Source organism: Eucalyptus grandis, chromosome 5 (genome assembly GCF_016545825.1).
Source record: "Eucalyptus grandis isolate ANBG69807.140 chromosome 5, ASM1654582v1, whole genome shotgun sequence".
Classification (NCBI taxonomy): Eukaryota; Viridiplantae; Streptophyta; class Magnoliopsida; order Myrtales; family Myrtaceae; genus Eucalyptus; species Eucalyptus grandis.
The window spans coordinates 23,254,935-23,281,324 of NC_052616.1; the positions used below are offsets into that span (position 1 = coordinate 23,254,935).

Here is a 26,390-nt window from a genome sequence, read left to right on the forward strand (position 1 = left end):
TTCAGTATTAAAGATGCTAGGAGAATTTTGTTCAGCTGGGAACAAAATCGGATTTTCCGGAATGGCAGGATCAGACTGTTGGATATCAGGATTAGTTTCCTGAGTACCCAAATCCTTTAGAAAAGATTCTAATGGATTGGATAACATCATCTAATCTGGTTTTTCTCTTATAACAACCGAACTTGATTGTGTAGGCATCTTTTTTTTTCCTTTGTCTTTCTGTAATTTTTTGATACGATCTCGCAATTCTGCCATATTTGGTTCTTTTCTGAAAGAATCTGCTGAGATGGCGACAAAAATGGACGCCTGGGGTGGTGGAGGCACATACCCAGTTCTGACTGGAGTTGCAAGAGGATCAAAAGGTCTAAACCTTCCTTCTTCAAGGAGTTGAATTTGCCTCTTGAGTTTTTCTATCTCTGGCTTTGGGCTCTTTAGATGATGATACCCTAGATGTTGTCCTGATTCCAAGGCATTTAGCCTCTTCTGGAATTCAGAAACCATTTTCTTGGTGGTTTCATCATACTTTCGGAGATCTTGTTGCACATTTCCAATCTTGGAATCAATTGCCTTGAAGGCATTGTTTTGTGCTAACAGAATCTCTGATTGCCAATTTAGAACAGCTTCAGCAGCAAGAGTTCTTTTCTGTCTTCCATGCTCATCCACATCAGTGGGGGTAGCTATCTTAGGAACACGGCGATATTTGCCTTGTGGATCAATGAATTCTTCTGAGGCGGGAAACGAGAGTTTAAAACTTTCTCTGACAAGAGGGAGAAAATCAGTATCCAAGAACATAGCAATGGAAGAAGTGGGTGGTGTTTCTGCTGGGGCTTCGAGTGGGTAAGAATGCTTCTTAGCCCATTTTAATATTGGCTTATAAAACGGGGAGAGAGCTTGTTTTTTTATGAGGAGAAGATGGTGGGGGTGATCTTGGTGGATCTGGTGAAACTTGGGATGTAGTACTGTACTCTTGTGGTGGAGGTTGTGCATAAGAAACCATGAACTGGTATTTATCACACTCACCAAGAGTATCAACGGATGGATCTCCGTTTAAGTGCCTTTGGTACACCTTATCCTTTGGCCTTTTCCTTCAAGGTGGAGGTTTTGCAAAAGGATCTACCTCGTGGGGGGAATTTGTACAATAGGAACATTGGCAAAAAGGATCCCAAAAACAATGACCATAATTGTCTTTGTAGTAATGGACAAGATGTCCATCACTATTGAAGTGTTGAACAAGCTTTTTTAGATCTAGCTCGGAAATTGTCTGAGGAACACATGGTTCGATCATGAAAAGGGTCTGGAAGATAGAAGGACTTTCTTCCTTTTCCTTGCCAAATTTGATGGAAACAGTTCCATCTTTTTTCCAGACGAACTCAGAGTCCATGGATTGGAAAGGCTTGTTATGTTGATGTAGCTTTTCGTAGTTGGTAATCCAAGTCTTTGGAAGGAGCTTGGCCAACATATCCTTCGGGATCTGTCTAGGAACATGGATACAGGATGCCTGGTCATTCTGCATGGAGATAAACAAAGCATCTTCATTACCATTATTGAAGTTGAGATAAAGGGCATGGTTCTGCACTCGATAGACCATCTGGTAATGTAGTGTTGCAGCTACAGAGTCAGCAATTTGAGGAGCTCCAGTGAGCTGGACTTGAACTTTTAGAAAAGAGAGTAGTTGGGGGTTTGAAAGAGCGATGTTGAAGTTTGGATATAGAGTCACAAAGACTGTTCTGGCATTTAAAGTAGTTTGGACAGTACCGATGCAAGCATGCTGGTATTGTAAAAACCTGGTGTCCAACAATGTTATTCTTGCCATAACTGGTAAACCTTTACGACTATGAAAGGTGAGAGCAAGACGAACAACGCCATAATGGACATGAGTATATCCCTGTTTAGCCCATTGTCTGGGGAACTCTTGAGGGATTTGAAGAGTAACAAAGTACTCTTTTTCAGTGGCAGGAATGGGATGCTGGTCGAATTTGGAAGACTGGACGTACTCCTTTACTTGTTTTGGGGTTTGGTGAATAAGTTGACAGATGGAGCGGATAGGTGAAAATGATGAGTTGGATTTAGCAAAAGCGAAGTAAGGGTTCATGAGAGGAAGCTAAGTTTTAGAAATCTTGGTTTCATCACCAAGAGAGACTTCATAAAGATAATCCATCTTAGAAGCATTGGAAACACGAAATTCTAGAGGAGTTGAAGATGAAGGAGTAAGAGAAACGGGTGCTTCAAGAATTTCTGGTTTTGTAGACATGATGTAAGGAGATCTTCTTAGCACTGGATTCACCTACCAAGCACATGGAATTGATAATATTACAAATGAAACCATGGGTCGGCCGATGGCCTTTTGGAAAAGGGATGGTGCTACCTTTAAGCCAAAAGGAAGAACTTTCCACTGGAAATGCTGGTTTGGGATACAGAATCCTGTTTTGGATCTGTCTTCAGGATGGATGCCCAATTGCCAAAATCCGGCTTTGAGGTCAAATTTGGAATAGATATGGGCCTTGGTTAGACTAGCAAAGAGAGAGTCTCTAGATGGTAAAGGGAATTTATCATCTTGGAGAAAAAGGTTGAGAGGTTGATAGTTGATTACTAGTCTCATTTTTTCTCTGTTTTGCTCAGCACGCTTATTAACATAAAAGGCTTCGCAGGCCTATTAAGAATCTGAGATTTCAATAAGGCATTGTTGCAATAATTCTGAGCATTCCCTTTAAGCTAATGCCAGATGTTCGACTTCATTCCTATGTGACTCGCCTTGGTTGGATTTATATCTTCATTCTTCTTGAAAGGAAGGCGAACAAAGAACTCGGATTTTTCCATAAATGATAGGAACACTTCTGAGCAAATTCCGCATGGGATTCCGAACAAAATTCTTACAACTTTTGAATGATTGGATCTAATAAACTCATCTGAATGGAAAAAAGTCTCTAGTTATTGACGAACTCAGAGAATTGGTCTTTATACCTAAGACCTTTTCCAAGAATGATACGGAGCTGAGAGATTTGAGCCATGACATCCCACCCAATTATCAAGTCTTTATTGGGGAGATTTGATCCAAAAATCTTTGTGGTTATGGAACACTGAGGAAAGAACTAGACAGTTACCGGAGTAATTCTGACATTTGTGGAGAAAGTGTCTCCTGAAGCAGAATTGATATATCGGACATAAGGAGTCCAATATTCTTCAGGAAGAACTTTGATGTCTAGTATTGAGCAACTTGCTCCGGTATCAATGAGAGCAATAACAGTGATTGGTTTGGCAAACTTTGAAGTGAGGATTTTTACAGGGAAATGGGGATAGTGAGTTTGACTTGAAAATATGTCAAGGCTTGGTTCTAGAGAGGTGGGGGATATGTGAAAGATGTCTTCAGACTCTGAGTCTGACTCAGTTTCACTGGAAGTTTGGTAAGAGGGAATGACACAAAAAGTTTGTTCAGATGGTTCTTCATCAGTAGAGAATAAGGATTCAATATCATCATTTTCAAGAGAAATATCTGTTTCATTCTCAATATGGTGAATTAGATGATTCTAACCTTTTCTCGCTTGAGGATAGTTTTTGGCAAAATGTCCTTTCTGGTTGCAGATGAAGCAACGGTTTGATTTCTTATGGCCTGTGCGATCTTTCCTTTTGCGTAGGTATCGCCATTTCTTCTTTTTCCGGAAGTTTTTGGGGCCATGTTTGGACTTCTTCATCCATAACTTCTTGAAGTGTTTCTTCTTTTGAGAAAACTTACCACAAGTACCATCACAGTCTTGCTTTGAACACTTGATTTTTAACTTTTGGCGAGAGCAAGCTGTCTCGAGGGTTCTGTCATCTGTGATGTAAGTACGGACCATCTGGCGCTTTAAGCACAATTCTTCAAGGCATAGATGGATTTCTTGTTGTATTTCTCCCAGGGGAATATTTTGTATTCTCCTTTGTCTTCCAAAGAAAGATCTTTCGACCATATGGGATAATTCTTTAAGGATGGAAGTTAGGAGAACATGTTTCAGATTTGGATCAGCTCTAATCTGATAGAAAAGCCGAAGCATTATTCGATAATGCTTATCAAGATATTTCTTTTAGAGGGAGCAACATTTCCTTTCTAAAAATTCTCTTCTTTTCATCTCTATGAGGTCAGTGGGTTTTCCCACAAAGACATGATATAAGATGGTGATGGCATGGCTGAAATCAGGTGACATCAGAAAGTGAATTTGATCTTGTTCTGAAATTGATTTCCACCAAAGCTTGAGGCTTCCTAAGAACCTCGTAACAAAAATCGGCATATATCGGTTTAGGGAATTAATTTTAAATAAAAATTTCAAAAATAAAAAATGAAAATTTCAAAAAAATTATAAAATGATGGATAACATCAAATTAAGGCAAAAATGACATCTAGGAATTTTTTCTAATTTTAAAAGGTCATTTTCTTAATTTAATGATATTTTGGTATTTTATAACCATGTTTGCAAATAATCTATTTTGTGTATATTAAAATTATTTAGAGTAATTTTATGCATCTAGATTAATTTCATGCATATTTATATTTCCATTTCGCTCACGGGGTCCTGTCCCGGGGTGTGATAACAAAGCCATGTAATATTATTTGCCCGACTCATATCGGGTTTTCCTTTTCTGTATTTATTTTCAAGTCATTTTAATTTCTTGGATGTATACTTACGGCATCGTTTTTCATTAATTTGAGTGTAAATTTCTCTTCTAAATTAGGTTAGAATTAGTCTAGACATTAAAAAAAAAAAAACCTACAAAAACATTTGCATGGACGCTTAGTGGTTTCATAAAGATTATAATTGGTAATCAAGATTGTGTGACCATTTAGATAAACAACATTTCAAGTTAGTGGTACCGCAAGGGCGCTAATAGAAATATTAGTGTAAACAAGTCCCCATTCCTAAAAATCTTTGGTTGTGTAGGAATTAAGACAACACTCTCGTGTCTCGATTGGTTTCTAGCTGACCCCAATAGGTTGGTGGTGACTCCTAGAAATATGTAGGTTGTTAAGAACTAAAAAACAAAATCCAACATCACACGAGGTATGGGCTTGGGAGAGCCTGCGCCTAATTTAGGGCCATTGGTCTGCTTCTTTAGGCAAATACCCCTAAACTTTCTTCCTTTTCCCCCAGACGAAAAAAAGAAAAAAAAAAGAGGTCGTGACAACCCAAAAGAACAACGAACAAGATCCTACCGTGGGTTCGGCTCAGGAAGAGGGGTAACGTCAATGGGTCATTGGTCGGGTTTCAAGTATGTTTGTTGATATGTTTGTTGATGGAGAACACTCCCTCACTCTTAGTCTCTCACTCGGCTCTCTCCACTCATGACGTCCCCTGGTTTTTTCCACCCTCGGACTCACTCTGTCCCCCTTCTTTTATTGGATCAGACGACACCTCTGCCCGTACCCCAGTGAAGGTGGGCCTGCTACCAGCCGGATGTCTAGCCGACTGCTCCCATCGTGTCGCCCACCTACCCTCTCTGCTCCTCTTCTCCAACGTCCCCAATTGTGTGAGAGAGAGAGAGGAGGAAGAAGGTCGGGGGAAGGAGGCCAGTCAGGCCGAGGAAGAAATAGAAGGGATGGACCTGGCCCGAGTGGAAAGAGAAAAAAGGAAAAGGGCTGGGGCAAAGGCCCAGCCCCAAGCCCTTCTTTCTAAAAAAGTTAAATAATAATAATTTTTTTAAAAAAAATTATCTTAAATAAAGGAAGATAAATTAAAACTTAGTCAATGCAAATAATATTAATACCTGTGTGATGTGCTATTTATTAAAAATGGATAGGGTGGAGTTGATTCATAATTTTGACAAGCCACTGAAACATCTGTTTTTAATTGTGAATGTCATCGTAATATTAAATATTGATATGTTGTTGTTGTTGTTGTTGTTGTTGTTTTTTGTTTTTGTTTGTTTGTTTGTTTGTTTGTTTGTTTGTTTGTTTGTTTTTTTTTACAGACGTTTGTTTGTATGCAAGATGAATGAGACGAAAAGAATTGGGTTTGGGATATTAACTTGTTCTATACTGTCCTAGACGAGTCAATTACCAAAGAAAGTCCATCTAGAATCGAAAACACAGAGTCCGACGCTGCCCCCACATCCTACGCACGATGTCAAAATTCAGGCGTGACTTCGTTGCTACGCCCAAAATTCATTAAAAAAATAAATTTATTTTTTGGGTCTTTTTGGGTCTTTTTGGGCTATTGTTAAAATAGCATGTATGTTGTGAGGTACACGTTTTTAAAGGAGCGGACCCCACTACGATTTCTGATTATGTGCTATTTCTCTTTTGTGCCCAAAACATGTTGTTATTCTCATAGTAGATTGTGGGTCTATTTGTTAACTTCCACAATAGTGACTAATAATGATTGATACTAGTTTCGTTGTTCACAAGAACAAAAAAGGAACAATAAATCCATTTGGTAATTTTTTTGTTCCCGATAATATAGATTTAAAACAGAATCAAGAAGTAAAAAACAATTTGTTTCTTTATTCTAGAGAACAATTCCAGAATCAAGCTCAATTTTTTTTTTCTCTTTTCTTTTTTTCTTTTCTCCTTCTCTCTTCTTCTTACTCCTAGCCAGTCATCGACCACTGCCGGCCATCGCCGTCATTGTTGATGACCAACTGGGCGAGGTTCGACGAGCTTGTCGAAGGCTTGCCAAGCTAGGGCAAGGTTCGGTGAGCTCACTAGAGGATCACCTGGCCACCATGAGCCTTAGCCTCACAAATCTAGATGAGGCCAAGCCTCACTGATGGCGAGGCGAGCCTCCGACAAACTCGCCGGACCTCGCATAGCCAATTATCGGCCATTGCCCTGGTTGACAACCGGCCCAAAGAAGGAGGAAGAAGAAGAGAAAATAAAATTAAAAAAAGAGAGAGAGAGAAAAAAGAAAAATATAATAAAAGTATTAAAAAACCAAAAGAAACAAAAAAAAAATTAATAGTTCTACCAAATACATATCTATTTCGAGAATAAAATTTTTGGACAGTTACCAAACGCCTTCAAATGCTCAGAAATTGAATAAAAAAGAATAATTTTTGAACTAAAATTGTTTTCGGAAATAGAATGGTTATCAAATGCATTATAAGAATAGTCGCATAAGCATTTTTTTTTTTTTTAAATCTAGATCATGGATAGTAGACAACCTTGGATAGTCATAGCAATAACCAATGCAAATGGTGCCGGTTTTGGAACCCACCAAAAGCGTTTCGCCCTGCAATTGTGATTGTTGTGATAGCAAACAACAAATAGCGATGGAAAAGGGCTGCGAACAACGAATCTTGACGGTTAGGAAGGCAACACAAGAGATCAGCATCTTCATGTTGAACTAACAATGATGCAGCATCTTTATGTTGAACTAACAATGATGCTGGTAATTAATACGTAAACGACGCTTATTGATAGAAAATACTAGAGCATGAATAATTTACTTAATGCAATCACTACCCAACGGTTAAACAGAATCTGCTGTTGCTGCCAAAATGCGGAAAGTAAATATAACAAATGTCGAACACACAGGGAGTTAACTATCTCCTTCTCAAATTGTGCATAGAATAGTTACCAAATATTCTGACCATACAGGAAAAATAAGTTGAATCAATGAAGCTAACTTCATCCAGCTTCTAAATAAAAAGTAACAATAAACATCAAAGAAACGAAAACTAAAGAGCAACTTGACTGGCCCGACTTATTTTGAGAAAATAAAACATGTAGAGAAGGAGATGGAGTTCCTACTTTCACTCATCCACTTCAAAACAGAACACTGACTATAGAATGCACTTAGAGCTTACGGGGGTTTCTAGTAGGGAATAGAGCGAGGCAGCTGAGCACGATCGTCGTCCTCCTACACAGAGCGTATGAAGTGCCTTGAGTTATAGTTGAAGCAGGGCTCACCTGGACATAGAAAAATGTCCTGATTTGAGCAAAAGATCCATAGCACTATTCCCTCGAATACGTGTTTTTTTTTTTTTTTTGTCCTATATTTAGTGGGTCTAAAAGTTGACCATTTAAATAGAATGTGTTTGTGAACAGGCTAATTTCCAACAGCGAGACACTTGAATCATATAGGACAAAAAAATAATAATAACACGTATTCGAGGGAATAGTGCTATGGGTCTTTTGCTCAAATCAGGACATTTTTCTATGTCCAGGTGAGCCCTGCTTCAACTATAACTCAAGGCACTTCGTAAGCTCTGTGTAGGAGGACGACGATCGTGCTCAACTGCCTCGCTCTATTCCCTACCGGAAACCCCCGTAAGCTCTAAGTGCATTCTATAGTCAGTGTTCTGTTTTGAAGTGGATGAGTGAAAGTAGGAACTCCATCTCCTCCTCTACATGTTTACTTTTCTCAAAATAAGTCGGGCCAGTCAAGTTGCTCTTTAGTTTTCGTTTCTTTGATGTTTATTGTTACTTTTTATTTAGAAGCTGGGTGGAGCTAGCTTCATTGATTCAACTTATTTTTCCTGTATGGTCAGAATATTTGGTCACTATTCTATGCACAATTTGAGAAGGAGAGAGTTAACTCGCTGTGTGTTCGACATTTGTTATATTTACTTTCCTCATTTTGGCAGCAACATCAGATTCTGTTTAACCGTTGGGTAGTGATGCATTAAGTAAATTATTCATGCTCTAGTATTTTCTATCAATAAGCGTCATTTACGTATTAATTACCAGCATCATTGTTAGTTCAACATGAAGATGCTGCATTATTGGAGCTAGGCTTAGCTAGACATGGAAAAATTTCTTGACTTGAGCAAAAGACTCAAAATACTATTTCCTTGATAGGTGCTTTATTTATTTTATTTTAGCATCAAGTTTTGGAAAGATATTAGCCTCACAATATGTTGTTACAATGAGTTCAAACTTATCTTCACATTTGCTTCTAGTTGAAGCTAGCTTCATCAACCTGCACGTGGTCATTATTTTCAGGTGGCATCTCAAATTGTTGTTGCACGAAGAATTTGCACGAATCTTTGTGGTTGAACTTTGCTTTGACAGCAGTTGCTACTATTTCATGTCTTTTGTAATAAATGAAGCCTTATAAGGCAAGCATGTCCAGAGAACAAAAAAATATGTGGAATGCCTCTTCTGATAATCAAGAAATGAAGGAGTCATTAGAATATGATTATGAAGTGTTTTTGAGCTTTAGAGGACCATATACTCATACGGACATTGCTGATTACCTTTACATTAGCATGATTGATGTTGGAATTCGGGCATATAGGGACTATGAAGAGCTCTGCACTAGGGAAGAGATCAGTGGCCAGCTTCTCCAAGCAATTCAACACTCAAAGATCTCAATACCAATCTTTTCTAAAGGATATGCTGATAGTCCATGGTGCCTTAAGGACTTGGACAAGATGGTGGAGAGCAAGAACATAGGTGTCACGCCTCGAACCCCAAGCATGCGAACAACCCGCCATGGTCATGCAAATGCGACGTTCCCAGGACATGTTGCTGACCCAATTCATTATTAATGCACATGTAGAAGTGTACTATAGAACCCATGACAATGACATAACCGGATAGAAAAGCAAGAAGCAATTTCACAACTAATCACTTACATAAACCAACGGAGTTTACAAATAGAGGTTTACAACCAAAAGTCTACAAAAGGTCAGCATGTAAAAAAGGGACCATCCTACGACTTATAAGTCAAACACGATCTCCAATCCTTCAACTTCACCTTTGTAACTCCACAAGGCCAACCATAACGAACGGGCCTTTTCGTCCACTTGGGACCTGAAAAATGTAAGCCCACAACGAGGTGAGATATTGTCTCAGCAAGTTCACCCCTCTAAACCCCTATTAGAAAAAAATACACCCAAGGATGGCCTAGTCACACCACACAGAGGACTTACCTCGCCTCAGCTCCTTCCTGCAAGTTAGCACGATTTAAATTACTCAATCATGTTCATATCACTCAATCACAGATAGTAATAAGAACTTAAACAACTGGAATGCCAACAATCTCACTTCAAACAACTACAGGAGTTTGGATTATAAGACCAAACCGTTATGACACGTCCCATACCATGCCACACAATTTCGTCCCATAATCCGACGCATCAATAACACTCAGCATACGTTCCAATTGATATTCACTACCACACAAGGGCATAACCTACTCGGAGTTCGGCTATCTACTGACATTAATGCTAAGCATCGCCTCCCCACTTTGGAGCGTGGCTTCGTCACTACGTCAACGGCGTTCCGGAAGGAGTATAGACCCAGAATCAACTGCGACCTGAGCCCGTTGTAAGGGGCATCTCATATAGGGGTAAGTCCTGCTCAACAGCCCAAGATAATTTCCACATAATTATCACACGATCGATCCATACTCGACCCAAGACACTTTGCATTTCACTCAATGCTCCAATTTAAAATATTGATCCCGGCCTATTTTCTTCATATTAAAAAATATTTCAAAAATTATTCGTGTGTGTGGGGGCACGTTAATTTTGAACCAGAAAACCAATATCTCACCTTTTTCAAACCCCACTATTTAATACAATCCTTAAAATCCAATTTTGATGTCAAAACCCAACACCTGAGATTTTCTGAATAAAATCCCTATTTTCACAATCAACACTCAATTTGTAATATCCACTCATCAAATTCACAATCTGAATACATAACAGCGATCAGCATGAAATTATGAGAAAATAAGGTCCCGAAATAATTCTTAGGAATTTAATAAATAATTAAATTTATTCTGAAAATTAATTAAATAATATATTTTAATAATCTCGAACAATAATTTATTATTAAATTATTAAATAATCACGAAATATTTATTTAATCAAAAATAAATTCCTTTAAGTCACATTAAGACTTATATTAATATAAACGTCCACTTAGCCCTAAATTAAACACACTTTAAATTAATTAAACACCTTAATCTAATTCCCAACTAAATAAACTAATCTAACAACCTAAACTTACTTAACTTAAACTAAGAATACCCTAAGCATCATTAACCCTCTAATCAAGGTTTAGTGAGTTAAACTCACTCGATTAACGAACCAATCGGACCAAAATGATGGGGACATCGTGGGGATTGACTTTCCTCAAGGTGGGCCAAGTATTCGGGGTTAGGAAGGTGGCCAAAACGTGCCAAAACCGGGCTGAGATACTCACTCGGCGAGCTGCTGATCTTGGCCAGAAAAAGGAGGAATCAAGCTCGGGTTGAGGCGAGGATGGACCGGAGAGGGTTGAGGGGTTGAATTGGACCTTGGCGGGACCCATATGGTGGCCGAAGGTGGCTGATTCGCGGCCTGAGCTGGCTGAACAGCTGCCTGGAAGCGAGGACGAGCAAGGCGATGGCTGCTGGAGGATTGAGCGGAGGCGGAGCAAGGCTAGCTGGCGAGCAGGCAAGCTGGCGTGCGAGCAACACACACGGGTGGGCAGTGACCACGACCGTGACGGTGAGCGGGCGGAGGGGCGTCTAGTCAGGCGTGCGAGCGGGCTGGGCAAGCTGCTAGTCGCACCCTCTCTCTCCTCTCCCAAGTTCCAAAAAAAGCCCAAATTCAAGGAAGAAGATGATGTTGATAGCCAACCTTTTTGAGAGCAAATCCCCACCCTACACTTGTCACAATCCTCTTCACTTTGGCCCTAACTATGACCTCATGTGACATCACTTTCCATTAACTCAAATCCTCCACAACCTTCCTCCAATGGGTCCAATTGCTTCCTCCGCCATGGCACACGAATTTGAAAATCTCGTACATCACATTCTTCAATTATCTTCTAATTGAACCAAATTAAAGTCCAAAAAATTAATCAAATGTCACCACATTTCAATTCACATATTTACTTGACTATAGAACCATCTTGAGTCCCAAAAGCACGATCAAAAGCGGACCTACTAATTTCTCAAGCCAAATTAATCATACTTTGATTAATTTGCCGAAAAACTTGGTTTGCATAAAAAATCCTCCGAAGATGAGTTAATGATCCTAAAATGATTTGTGACACACTAGGACTTCCAATTTCTGAATTCGATCTCAATTTTATGGTTAATTTCACTCTGGCACGATATTAGCGCGTTCTAATCTACCGGGTAGCTTTTAGAAATTTTTATGCATTTGACCTGTGGTTGAACAATTCAAGCCACAATGTACATTTTTGACAAATTGGCGACTATCGGTTGTCAGAGTAATCTCAAGGTTTTAAATACGGACATAGGGTACTCAATCGACAGAAAAGTCGGTCTACTGGCGATCGACGAGAATTGTGCAATCTGGTGGAATCACCCACACTTGACACATGTCTATGTCGAGTCGATCTATCTTCGGTCTCTAATCGATTTTTAATTGTGCTGTATTGACCCTTGCAGATTAGCTCGGTCGAAAGGTCGCTTCCTAGTCAAATTATCAAGTCTAATGCATTAGAATCTTTTAATGGCTTCACATGATATACTAATTTTCACATGAGCGGCCAACTCAGGGAAAAGAACTATATACGTGGAGATGAAATGCTCGTCTCAATTTATTGAAAATAGAATTGGAAAATCGGGATGTCACAATAGGTGTCACACCTCGACCCTCGGGCACGCGTCCATCTCGGCTTGGTCGATTAAATAGCGATGTTCCAGGACGCATCGCCAACCCATTCATTTTAATACACATGCGGAAGTATATAAATAATCCTCGGATAACAAAACAATAGGATAGGAAAGTATGACCGTAAATTTTGAATTTGAAAAGCAATTACACTTATATACATGGCAAACCATAGTGCATATATATACAATGCGAACTACCAAGTTAGGTCCTACTCAACTACTTCAGAAAACAAAGTCTGCAGACAGGGGTGGGGGTTTCCAATCTACTCCGGGTCATCCTCCTCCACGATCTCTCCTGTCACGCCCCGAACCTCGAGCGCGCCAACATCCCACCATGGTCATGCAAATGCGACATTCCCAGATAGTGTCGCCGACCCCATTATTTTATCATTGCGTAAGCGGAACGTATTATAAAACCCCTGACAATAAAATACGGGATAGAAAAGAAGGAATCAAAATCACAACACAACACTTTCATGATTCAACATAATTACATACAGAGGTCTACAGCCAAAAGTCTACAAAAGACCAGCCTTAAAAAGGAACTGTCCTACGACCTACAAGTCGGACACGTCCTCCAATCCATATGACTTCACCTCTGCAACTCCTCAAGGTCAACCAAAGCTATCTGGTCGCTCCGTCCACCAGGGACCTGAAATTTTAATCCCACGATCGGGATGAGACAATGTCTCAGCAAGTTCAACCCCCTAAACCCCTATTAGAAAGAAAATACGCCCAATGGTGGCCTAGCCACGTCACACGAGAACTTACCTCGCCTCAATTCCTTCCCCGCAGTTAGCACAATTCGTATTACACGCTCGGTAGTAATAATAATTCAAACAATTGGAACGTCATCACTTTCATATAAATCACAGTCGCACTTAACACACATTCCAATTATTATTCACATACTTGGAAGTATGTGATTGCTTTGTAGAAGTAGACAATCATGTGGATAAAATTACAAGGATGATAGGTGCACACAACCTTGAAACAAAAATAGTTGGAATCCATGGTGTTGGTGGCATGGGAAAAACAACTCTTGCCAAAACAGTGTACAATCAACTTTCTATAGATTTGTCTTATTATTGTTTCCTTTCAAACATCCGAGAAAGAGAGATTACATGCTTGCAGAAGCAACTCGTATTGACCATCCTTAAAGGACAATGTTCTGATATCAAAAATATCACGGAAGGGAAAAAGGTAACTAAGCAAAGGTTACCCAATAAAAAAGTGCTTCTTCTACTTGATGACGCCAACAAAGCAAGTCAACTTGATGCACTCGTCCAGAAGTGTGAGTGGTTTGACAAGGGAAGCAAGAACATCATAACCACTATAGACCGGGGGATTCTCAAAGTGCCCACACCTAATGATTAGACTTGCAAGACTACACTTGTTGATGAGGGTATGAACTTACTGGCATGGATTTTGATCATTCTCTTAAACTCTTTAGCAAACATGCCTTTAGAAGACATAATCCCTTAGAGCAATACATCTCTCACTTTGAAAGAGCAATAAATATTTGTCACGGTCTTCCTTTAGTTTTTGAGGTGATGTTCTCTTTTATCTGGAGAAAGAGTAGAGAAGTGGGATGCCATATTAAAGGAGCTAGAAGAATCTCCTCTAGAGGATGTTGAAAAGAGGTTAACCAAAGAGAATATTTCTTGATGTTGCTTTCTTTCATTGGATATAATAAAAGAATTGTGATTCACATCTCGAAAGCTATAAATACAATCCTCATCTATCCCTTGGAATCCCTTAGAGAAGATAATCGACTATGGATGCATGATTTGTTAAGAGATATTGGAAGAAATTTTATACAACAAGGAAGTGATGAGAAACCGGAGAAGCAACAATGAGTGTGGACTCATGCGCAAGCATTCAAAGTTTTAGAGAAAATGTAGGTAAATCATACAACTTCAATCCTTCTTTGAAGAGAAGTTTGGTTTTCGTTCCTATAGCATTGATTAATTATTATATAGCACTTCCTGATGCGGTTTATCCATTGTTTTGAATGTTAGGAGAAGATTTAATTGTTTTCCCTTGAAGGACATCAACACGGTAAATCATGGTTTTTTCTAAGTTCCATTTTATGTTTTTATTTTGGTAGAGTGGAGGTGATGTTCATGGAATTGGAAGCTTTGAAGCTATATGTCTTGAGCTGACTAAACTATCTAGATACTCCTTAATGAAAGAATTCTTAGAAAGTCTTTCGAATTTAAGGTTCCTTCGATGGGACTTTAAGTTAGGCCCTCAACCCACATCAAGGTATATGTTTCCTCTAGGTAAGCTCTATATGAAAAATATTTGGAGGTCAAATTTTCTTGAAGACCAAAATTATTTTCAAGATGAATTTGGCCCATTTATCCTTCCAGAGTCAAGATTTCTCCTTCCAGAATTGAGATGGCTTTCATGGAATAACTTCCCTAGTGTTTTTAAAATGTCTCATATTTCCATGACGAAGCCAATTATCCTTGATTTCTCAAGGAGTGAAATCCGAGAAACATGGCATGGATGGAGCCACATAAAGGTACGATTATTCAGATAGAATAAATGCATTTTGTGGCAAGTTATCTTAATTTGGCCTGAAGAGCAATATGTTTTGTTTTTAGTTGGCTGAGAATTTGAAGGTCCTAAATCTGACTGGATGCGATTTTCATAGACATCCGGATTTGTCTTCTCATAAGAAGTTAGAGCAACTGATTCTCGAAGGATCTCAGTGTTTGACTGAAATTGATCGTCCATTGGTCACCTTAAGAACTTGGTCTTCTTAAACTTGAGGGACTGTAAAAATCTCAGAAGCTACCTAATGAGATGGGAGCACTGGAATCGTTGATGGAACTTCTTCTTGACTCTACATCTATACAAAATATTCCTGAATGGAGAAGGATGAAGAATCTGAAAATGCTCAGCTTGGTCGGATGAATATCATTGAATAAATTCAGTTTCGTTGATTGCTCAGCATCAGCAGTGAAGCTCTCATTAGTGGGTAACCATTTCAACTCATTAATTGAGTTAGATCTATCGAGCACTGGTATAAAGGAGTTACCATATTCAATTGGATATATGAAGAAATTGAAAGTGCTAAAGATATGGCGTTGCCGCCTCACAAAACTACCCAACACCATTGGAATGTTGGAGAAACTCAAAGAGCTAGAGGCAAGTGGGTAATATCCAACAGAATTGAAAGAAATTCTCAGTAATATTGGGAAGCTGCCAATGTTGAGAAAATTATTGTTAGAATCGGTGAAATTCCAGCAATGCCAAAGGCTTCCAGAAAGTCTGATTACTCTAACCATTGATGCATACTCAATAAAGACAATGCTGGAATTCTCAAACCTATTAAATTTGAGAAATTTGAAGTTGTGGGTAAGATTCCTGTGTCTTTTAAAACTTGAAGTAGATCCAAGTTTTTGGGGGATTGGAAGATTATCCATGCTTGAGGTCTTGGAATTGTATTGTCCTCATGTCCGCACCTTATCTTTTAATCTTGTTCTCCTTTCTAAGCTGAAGGAACTCCAAATCAGTTGCCTAAAATTGCAATGCCTACCAAGGCTTCTGACGAATTTGTCATACTTACATTTATAGGAATGCCACAGAATAAAAGTAACGAATGATATTTCCAATTTGAAAGCGTTGTCACGTTTGGAAATACATCATTGTTGGAAGCTAATAGAGATTGAGGGCCTTGAAGGTTTGGAGAGCCTGAGAACATTAGAGCTCGAGTCATTACAGTTGGTGAAGTTGCCTAATCTAACTAGCTTGAAGAAGCTCAAGAAAATTCGTTTGATGTATTGTACTGAGTTGGTTGAGATTCCAGAGTGTCTAGAATCATTGGAGAGACGGGATATTGGGAGATGTGACAAACTACAGAAGCCCCCAATCCATCAAGCTTCAAGAATCTGAAAGTTCCACTTCTAGGTAAAAGGAAACGGACTTGATTGCAATTTACAAACAATCATTTTCTTTTTGTAATGTTCACGTTTTTCTTTTGAATATTTCGGATTATATATGTATTGAGGCCCTTAATAAGTGTGTTCTCTCTGGCTTTGTGATGTGATTTTCGTTACTGAAAAATAAATCAATCTTGCTTTCTGGCAAAATGAAAGAGAATCTATTATTGATATAAATATATATCATCAAGTGAACACAATGAAAATGAATATATGTTTTATTTTTCGGATCACAGACTAAATAATTTTACTTCTTTTCTGGCAATCTAATCCTATTCAAATTTTATTTTTTCATCATCACCAATTCCATTGTGCCATAATTTGAGCTTGTCACAATTTTGTATTCTTCGCTTACGCTTGTTGACGAAAGACATCCAAGTAATAATTGGGTTAGGCTTTTCTTTAAAAAAGAAGAAGAAAGAATTGAACACAATTTTGAAACAATAGATTACTTTAATTGGTTATTGAAGTTTTATATAGGATTTTACATAAATGATAGCCCTTTCTTTTCTTTTCTATTTTTTTGAGCAGATATAGCCTTTTCTATCATGAGTGAAAAAATGTGGGGGAAGAAAGAATTGAACACAATTTTGAAACAATAGATTACTTTAATTGGTTATTGAAGTTTTATATAGGATTTTACATAAATGATAGCCCTTTCTTTTCTTTTCTATTTTTTGAGCAGATATAGCCTTTTCTATCATGAGTGAAAAAATGTGGGGGGAGAAGACCGGCTTCTAACGACGTTCGATGGGCATCACAATAAAAATCTCTCGTAGAATGTTTAATTTGAGTCATGATTACTCCACACCATTAGTGACTAAATGTTTGAGATTGGTGAGCAAGTTGTCTCAATCAAAAAGTTTATCCACACAAGATATGCTGTAGCTAAGCAAAAAAGCATGAATCTTTTAGAGATTTGTTCCCGATATGAATTGAACTAGTGATCTAATAGACGACAGTTACTCCTTTATCACTAGGCCCATCACCTCACTGGTAGTAGATAGTCTTTTTTCACATGATAAGTAAAAGTTTTCAAAATAAGAAACCGTCTACTAGTATGGGACAGCTCTTTGTAGATTAAAAAGAGATGCAATCGCATGGATCCAACTTTACATTTCTTCATTTTGTATTAACCTTTTTTTTTTTTAATGAATATCATGATATGTGGATCCTAACTCCTAAACTAAGGGCTTCGATCCCACTAACTTTTATACTTCACAAGTTTCACAAAATTAGAGATTGTAAAGCCTAAATATGTAACGAAAAACCTAACTATTAAGAGCAACGGACTAATTCAATATTACTATTGGGGGAGAAGGGGAAAAAGATGATGGAAGAAACTTAATCTTCCATCTAAGGCAAATTGGATGAAAAAATGAAAGAAGTGAATCTTTTGTCTTAGACAAATTTGAATAACATTTAAGATAAATAGAAAAATTTTAATCATTCACTAAATCAATTTTGGTTCATTTAGAATTGAAAGCCAGGTTAAACTTTTGTTTAGGAAAAAATTTTCCCAATAAAATCATCAGATCTAATGTCCGGACTAGGGAATGATATTGAAAATAATAAATTAAAAGCTTATTGATTTTTATGGTATACATAGCAATGATATTTTTCATTTCGAGTAACTTCATTATATTTGTCAGTATTTTTGTGACAAATCAAAGTACTGCTATCAACCATAAATTCACCTTATATCATTCCAATCAATAATAAATAAGGTCATGGATTCAAATCTATTTTCATGGCAGTCGTAGGTAGAAGGGATAGAAATAGTAGAGATCCCTAAACAATCACACAACGTTCAACTTGGTTCTTGAATTTCCGTGGTTCAATTTAGATCCTTAAATTTCATATCTTCTTATTTGAGTTAATTGTTCAGTTAAAAAGAAAATGAAAATATTGATGTGTACTCTTACATTAGTTCTACGTCAGAGTGGATTCGAGACAAATTAGTGGCTACATGTATTTTTCTTGTGGCATTTGAATAAAATATTTAGAAAAAAGAAAAAAAAAAGAAAAAGTAAAACCAATCCGAAGGCGAGAGTAAGAGATAAAAGGGGGACGTGGGGGCCTGTCCAAGCACCGATTGGGGGGTGAGAGCTCCTACCGGTCGTAGCCAGGGCTTTACGCGGCCCTTGGCCTGTAGCCTCACAGATTGCACAGCCCGGTGGAGCATCACCTCCTTCTCCCATTACTGCCCCGGCCTTGTCTCTGCTCTTTCTTTCTTTTTTTTTCTTTTTAATATTTGTTTTGCTTTTAACATTTTCTTATTTCTGAATTGGTTTTTTGATTTTTTTTTTTAATGCCACTTAAGATATCCGTCAGCATTTATCAGTAATAATTTCGTTCATAATTTCGATGAAAGGTCCAATTCGAACAAAAAATACTATATAGTTCAAGAATCTAACCGCGAAAAAAAGGAAAAGGGAAATACGCCGAAGTATTTGGAGTCAAAAGCCTGGTAAACAGAAAAACAGAGGGAGACAACGGGACCATGTCTCTGTCGGCCCTTCCCAGGACATTCTTGTTCCCTCCAGCTGCTCGCAGTCGCAAGCAGAGACGCTTCGTATTCTCGCCATCTCCTAATAAGGTCTCATCTCTCTCTCTCTCTCTCTATCTTCAGTTTCTTTATATTGCCAGTATTTTTGTCTGCCTTTGAACTGATGTACAAGTTCATGTGCCTCTTCCATGCAGTGTTGATTCTAGAAGATTGATTAATCTTTCTGATGGTGTTTTGCGATTGGTGGGCAATAATCATTTTTTTTTTTTGGTTGGTCATTATTATCATCTTCCGGTCTTTCTGGTTATGAATTTTCGAAACGAAGGTTTGGTTACTGAGATTTTCTGCTTCTTTCCCCTTTTCACTTTTTAACCACTCGTGAGTCTTGAAAAAACACAAAAGAACACTGCAAAGTCAGCTGATAATCTTGGGTTCAGATTTCTAACTTCGAACCCTCCAGACATGATTCTTTGACAATTTGACATGTTAGATGTGTTCTAGTTACATGTGTAAGAGAAGTTCGAATGGTTCGAGAATAATTATAATGTGCGAATCCTGTGTTAGGAAGTGTGATTCTGTCTATGGGAAGGATCCTCCTTGCAAAAATGGCTTTCTCGAGTCATTCTTGCACCCTAATCCAATTTAAATTACTGTTTTGCAGTGTGGCAATGTTCAGTCAGTACTTCGATTGGAGAAATTTTTGTTTTCTTTTTTGTTGTACTTAGGCTGTAGATGGCAATGTAATCCAGGCAGCCCTCAGTAAATAAATACTCATTGGCACATTTGGGATATGATGATGCCGATGTGAAACTATTGGTCACTTTCATCTAAGTATCCAAGATCGATTTGATCTCACGAAGAACCATATTACTAACCCTGCTACTTCTCTATAAAGTGAAGGTGTTCCGCTGCATGAATCATGGGGCCTTTCCTTGTTAGATTTTCTTCGGTTGGTTAACATCTGTCGGTACTACTTATGTTGTGTTTTCCATTTTCATCCTCTTAATGTTTTTCTTTTCCTCCGAGTCAATAAGGTTCAACTTAAACAGTGGGATCCTTCCCTCATAGTGTGTTAGTCCTCCGCTAATAAAAATTTTAACTGATCTTTCTTTCTTTCCTTTGGTACGCACTTGATCTGCTGTTTGAATCTGAGTATGATAATATTGCATGATAATGCCTTGACTTAATTGTAAAATGATGGAAGCAACTAATGTCCTTGTGACACACCGAACCACCTAGGGTTGCCACAGGCACCTGGCGTTACACCTAATTACATCTCTTAGCCGAAACGTCGTAAATCATAGACATTTTTTTTTTTAAACGGTCCCAGCACGACTCATTAGCGGAAGCAAAATAAAACATCACCATCTCTCCCCCTACCAACCATGATACAAATACACACCACTAATCATCATGATTTTATAGACAAGCCATCACACTTTATTTACATATATTTTCAAGATGGGACTTCTTTGGGTCGATACATCAAAAGGAAAAGCCAGGACTCAGCCACGTCCGGCCTAAAACCCCAAAAAGAACCCTCGACCCTCTACATCTCACGTGCACAACCCCCATCATCAGTGTCGGCTACTATCCCAAAAAAAAAAAAAAAAAAAAAAAACAGCTCCTACTCGTCACGCACGGGCCTCACACCCAATCCGGTGCATCAGGCGGTGGCGGTGGCAACATCCCTCTCATCACCCCGTTGCGACGAACGTGGACGGAGACGAACTTCTGGACAATCGAGCCCCCAGCTAGGCCTATGTCATACATGACAAAACAGCGCACTCGTATATACGTCAATCCAGGCACAGAAGGACAGCCGAACTCCTCGCACTCGACATCGGATGGTAGACCGTAAAATACACCCCGCGTGACGGCAGGGAGCGGCATGCTGCTAATTTGAAATGTTGGTCCCCAAAAGGGGTGAGTACAACCACTCAGCAGGTAAATGAATCCAATGACCACTCAATGCATCATACAAGTCATACATGCATTGCAGGCATTACTTACCTTGAAGCCATGCATAGACTATCATGCATCGTCATCACAATCATAACACATACATGCATACCATCATGTCACACTCATATAGTCGTCATCATGACATTATTATATTACCCATGTCATCCTCATCATATACATGACACCATCATACCATACACATGTCATCATCATAATGGCATCATCATATCACACATGTCATCATGCCTTATCATATATCATCATCATCATCATGCATATCATATCATGCCATGAGTGATCATCATCATATCACATCACACATCATCATCATGCATATCATCATGCCATATCATATATCATCATCATCATCATATACATGACATCATCATACCATGGGTTATCATCATCATATCACATCACACATCATCATCATGCATATCATCATGCCATGGGTGATCATCATCATATCACACCACACATCATCATCATGCATGGTTCAATTTCCACTTTTAACTTTCAAGTCGATCACCACATCACCCTTCCTCGGATCATCAATTTCATCTCATATTATACACTTGCATCCCATGCGAGAAAAACCTCCGACATTCAGCCATTCCAGGCCACCGGGCATCCGACCCCCCACATTCCGGGCATCTCGCATCCCAACTGGCATCACGAGGCATTCCTCTCGGGCAAAGACCTCCGACAAGGCTTCCGGCGTTTACACTCCCTGGCCGGGCATCCTGCACCCCAATCCTGGCATTGCGAGGCATTCCCCTCGGGCAAAGACCTCCGACAGGGCTTCCGGCACCCCCAACTTTCCGGCATCCCGAATCTCCTAGGGTCATCGGCAATGTATCTCTATACATTCCGGGCATCATCATCCACCACAACCATCTCCTCATTTAACATTATTCATGTTCACCAATTTCGGTCTTAATTTAGCATGGCATATGATGTATTGGAAATCAACAATCATGTTCAGCATTTGAATTCACACATGCATCTCAATGCATACATCAAGACCTCATCACACATACTATGTGGTGCAATTATTTATAAAATAAAATTCATGGAATTTATGCCAATTAAAATAATCCATTTATCATGCCCCTTTTTATATATTTTTTTATTTAAATTCCAGCTTGTACCATTTTCAAAAATATTAAATTTAATTATTTATATAATCTCAAAAGTCATAAAAATTAAGGCAAGTGATAAACAAGACAATAGGATGATGATTTCATGTAAAATACATGGCCAAATAAAATTTCACATAATTTCATAAATCACACAAAACAGCATATAATTTTCGGATGAAATCAGTATGCACAGTTTCCGAAGAAATTCGATTTAAATATCCATAAGACCTCCAAGAATTACTCAATTTTACAGAGTTATAGCCAAGAAATTAAAGAACATTTTTCATGAATACTTCCAAGTCAGATTATTTTTAGATTATTTTCTACAGTCTCACGAAGCTTCTGGATCCAACACCGAAACTTCCAGTACATGCTTCTCCGAAATACTGAGTTTTCACCTACCTATTCTTCTTCTTTTCCTCTGAAATCTGGATATGTTCTACATCAAGATTTTCTCTACAAGTTTAGTGGAGAGATCCAAGTCAAATATTCAAAGTATAGTCGTCATTTAGGTCCATGAAGTGTCGGGTGTCCTGTAATACCTCTCCAGAATTACCGTCTTCAAGATCTAGTCGATTTACTAGGTTATACTTGTTCATTTCACTTAAAATTTGAGTATGTTGTATTTTAAGATGTCCCCTACAACTTTCATGAAGAAATCGAAGAGAGATTCTTAGCACAAATCAACATGCAACCGCAAATCCATCAAAAGGTCAATGAAATATTTCCAGATCTGAGGTCTCCGTAGGATGAGAGTTTAACCCCTCAAATCTCCATAATTTTCCACCAAATTTTAGTATGTTGTATTTTAAGATGTTAGATACAACTTTCATGAAAATATTAAAGCCAAAATCGGACTCTAAACATGCATGCAAGCTCACACAACATTCTGACTCAAACTGTTCAAGCAAAAACAGCAACACCACTCAAGAACAAGCCATCCAAGCTTAAGTTTTCCTCTCCTAATCACCCAAAATTCGACATACATGTAACACACACACACATGCAAGAGCAGCTAGAGGACTCCAACTTGCCTCTAGACCGGACGGACGACGGCACACGGCGGCGATCACGGCGGCACACGGCGGACGGACGGTGACTCCTTCCTCTTCCTCTCGGCTTCTCCTCTCTCGGCCACTCTCTCCCTCTCTCTCGCACGGTATCTCTCTCTCCCTTGGCCGAATGGCTAACCGGCCATTCTCTCTCCTCTCTTCCCTTTTTATCTCCCCCAAACCTCATCATTTGCAATCATGAGATTGCCTTTCAATTGACCAATGCATGAGCTCCTTCTTGCCACTTGGCAAAGCTCATGCATGGGCTTGGGCTTGGGCCGGCCATTCTTGGGCCTCCCCTCTTGGTCGATGGCCACACCTCCTTGGGCCTCAATGGGCCGGTCGACAGCCCCACCGTGGGCTCCTATTGGGCCGACTAGCTTGGCCCACTAAAGCTTAGGCCAATGGGCCTAAGGCCCATCCTAATAAAATTTAAATTTTTCTTTTTTATAATTTCTTCTATGGATTTTAAATTTTAAATTCCACATGGCCAAAGTCTTGTGACATTTTATTTATAGGAATTTAATTCATAAGGTGCATGACCAAGCATAGATTATCATCATTAATCTATCTAATTTAGAATCTCATAAACACAAGCACAAATCACCTAATCTTAAAAAGAGACAAATGGCTAAAGCATAAACCATAGGTAATTTCATTACCTAATTAGAGGCTTTAACACACCTTATAACTTGACTTGAATTTTGGGATGCCACAGTCCTCTTTCTGATTTCTTCTTCAGCTTTCAATAGGAATGCTCATTCCTCAATTGAATAGGTCTCTGAATCTGGTGCTTTTGTTAAAAGCGCTTCTGGATTCTGTAATTTTATTTCCAGGGATCCAAATTCTCCTTTGCCTGCCGAATGTGGAAGATACCATCTTTATTTGTCGTTTGCCTGTTCCTGGTGCCTTGCATACTTGAAGATTAAAGGACTTGACAAGATCATTGGGCATATGGTAACGGGCATAGTAAAAGTGCTTTTATTTATCTCATGCTATTTTATTTGATCTGTTTTAGTTAATTTATTTCATGTCAGGTAGTCAAATCGAAGTGGGGGAGAACAAAAGATGGAGACACAATTATCGGATGGGTTTTCCCTGCTTCCAATGCTGAAGAACCTGGAGCAGAGCCTGACCCTATAAATGGAGCAGGAGGTGTGAGAGGACTTTACGAGTCCAATCTACTCTGGAAAATATTCAGTTCCTGTATGTGACATTTCTGTGAAGTGTTGTTCTATTTCTGTTAGTGCCATATGTGTTTTAAGATTGCAAGTTGCCAAAGCTCACAACAGATGTATTGTGCATTATGATAGGTTTTATGGGATAAGAAGCTGAAGACAATCGTGAACAATGAGAGCTCAGAGATCATTCGCATGCTTAATTCTGAGTTCAATGGTTTAGCTTAGATTCCCAGTCTTGACCTTTATCCTCCTCACTTGCAGCCCAGATAGACGAAGTTAATGGATGGATATACAACTGCATAAACAGTGATGTTTATAAGTGTGGGTTTGCTAAGCAGCAGGCGCCTTTTGAAGAGGTACTATCTTCACTACTGTGAATGGTCACTAATGTTATTTGTAAAAAATAGCAACTCTTATGCTGTTAAATTGTTCTCATTACAGTGGTAGAACATCCATCTTTTTTGACGTAGACAACATATAGACTAGCAAATGACATCGTGGACATAGACAAAATATAGACTAACAAATGACATCATGGACATACTTCCCCTCCTCTTCTGATGACATCCATAGGAATTTCATATATGTTCTGTGATAGAGTGATAATGTGGAAATGAATGAGGTGAAAAACAACTTGCTGAAGGTAATTCTCAGACGGCTACTTGAAAAATGTTATAAATGGTAGTAAACGTTGCATTGGACAATGGTTTCAACCTCTCTGCCCTAATTGATGAATGGAGTCGCAGATGATCTGTTCAATTTTTCTAGGACCCAAATGAGGCTACCCCTGTTCAAAAAAAAAAAAAAAAAAAAAAAAAAAACGAGGGTACCCCTTTTACCCCATACTTTATACTCTAGTTATGGATATATTGAGCAAAATGCCATGCTAATCTGGGTAGGCTACAAAGATTGGTTGTTGGAATGGGTTTGTGTATCTAATTATTCCATGTTACAGTGATCTTATCAACTTTTGCTGATAACAAAATGATCCTATGCACCTGAGACATCACCGATGTGTTGTATAGATCAGTTTTTCTTGCTCAGAGGCATATTTGGGGCTTAAAGTCAACCTTGCTGAAGATGAACTTATCTCTATGAGGGACCGCATGGATGATCAGATTCTTAATGCTTAATTGATCGAGCACCAAGGCTGGTAAACTTAAAACAATCCCTTGCGAGAGAGGGATTCTAACACCTCTCAAGCATTGAAAAGGTCTTGGGTAGTACGACAACTAAACCAAAAGTTCAATTAAAAATCAAGCATCCTAATCATTACAAAATTTGACCCAAAAAAAAATCATTACAAAAGAAACATCATTCGAGAATCTGTTTTTTTGTGAAGATAATTTTTCTTCTTTCTTTCCAAGACAGGTAAACCTCCTCAAATAATTCATTCTGATGGCAAATTGATTCGAATTCGGTGAAATTGGATTCCTTGGGTCTTTTATATCTCTTAACTTAATACACTTTCCTTATTGGACTTTTTGGACCTTTTTCCTTGTAATCTGTTTTCTAATTAAAAGATAAAATATCTGAAGAGCGCAATCTTAAACCAAGTTCTATATATGGGCTGCCCCCTCCTTGGTGCACTCGTGTGAGGGTTTACTTCTTTATGAAAAAAGAAAAAGAAAAAGGAAGAAACGTTCTAGTTGATTCCATTCCATTCTTGCAGGCTGGGGAGAAGTTATACAAAGCTCTGGCCAAAGGAAGAAACGTTCTAGTTGATTCCATTTAGCAATCAGCGCTTTATTTGTGGCAATATACTAACCAAGACGGATATCCGGTTGTTCGTCACAATCATAAGATTTGATGAGGTATGATTGATTCTCCAATGCACTCTTTTTTTCGATTTACTAATGCATACAATACAGTAGTTTCATCATTGAACAATAAATATCAGAACTTTCAGGATGCACCTATGAATCGTTTGGTTTGGATTGGGAAATATTTAGATTTTCTATCGACAAAAATAACCCTTTCTATTGAAGATAATATTGAAACACGAGATGAAAGTCGGAGGAAATCTTTCCATAACAAGCA

General features: G+C 38.5%; 1 protein-coding gene across 1 annotated transcript; it reads left to right on the forward strand.

Moving 5' to 3' along the window:
- The first annotated feature begins 19,004 nt into the window (after window positions 1-19,004).
- On the forward strand, window positions 19,005-26,333 carry LOC104444584 (glutathionyl-hydroquinone reductase YqjG). Its single transcript, XM_039313467.1, is given in 8 exon segments — window positions 19,005-19,100; window positions 23,947-24,126; window positions 24,207-24,350; window positions 24,352-24,375; window positions 24,483-24,606; window positions 24,609-24,706; window positions 26,023-26,070; window positions 26,072-26,333. Coding segments are annotated over 8 exon segments (813 nt in total). The 3' UTR covers window positions 26,171-26,333.
- The last annotated feature ends 57 nt before the right edge of the window (window positions 26,334-26,390 follow it).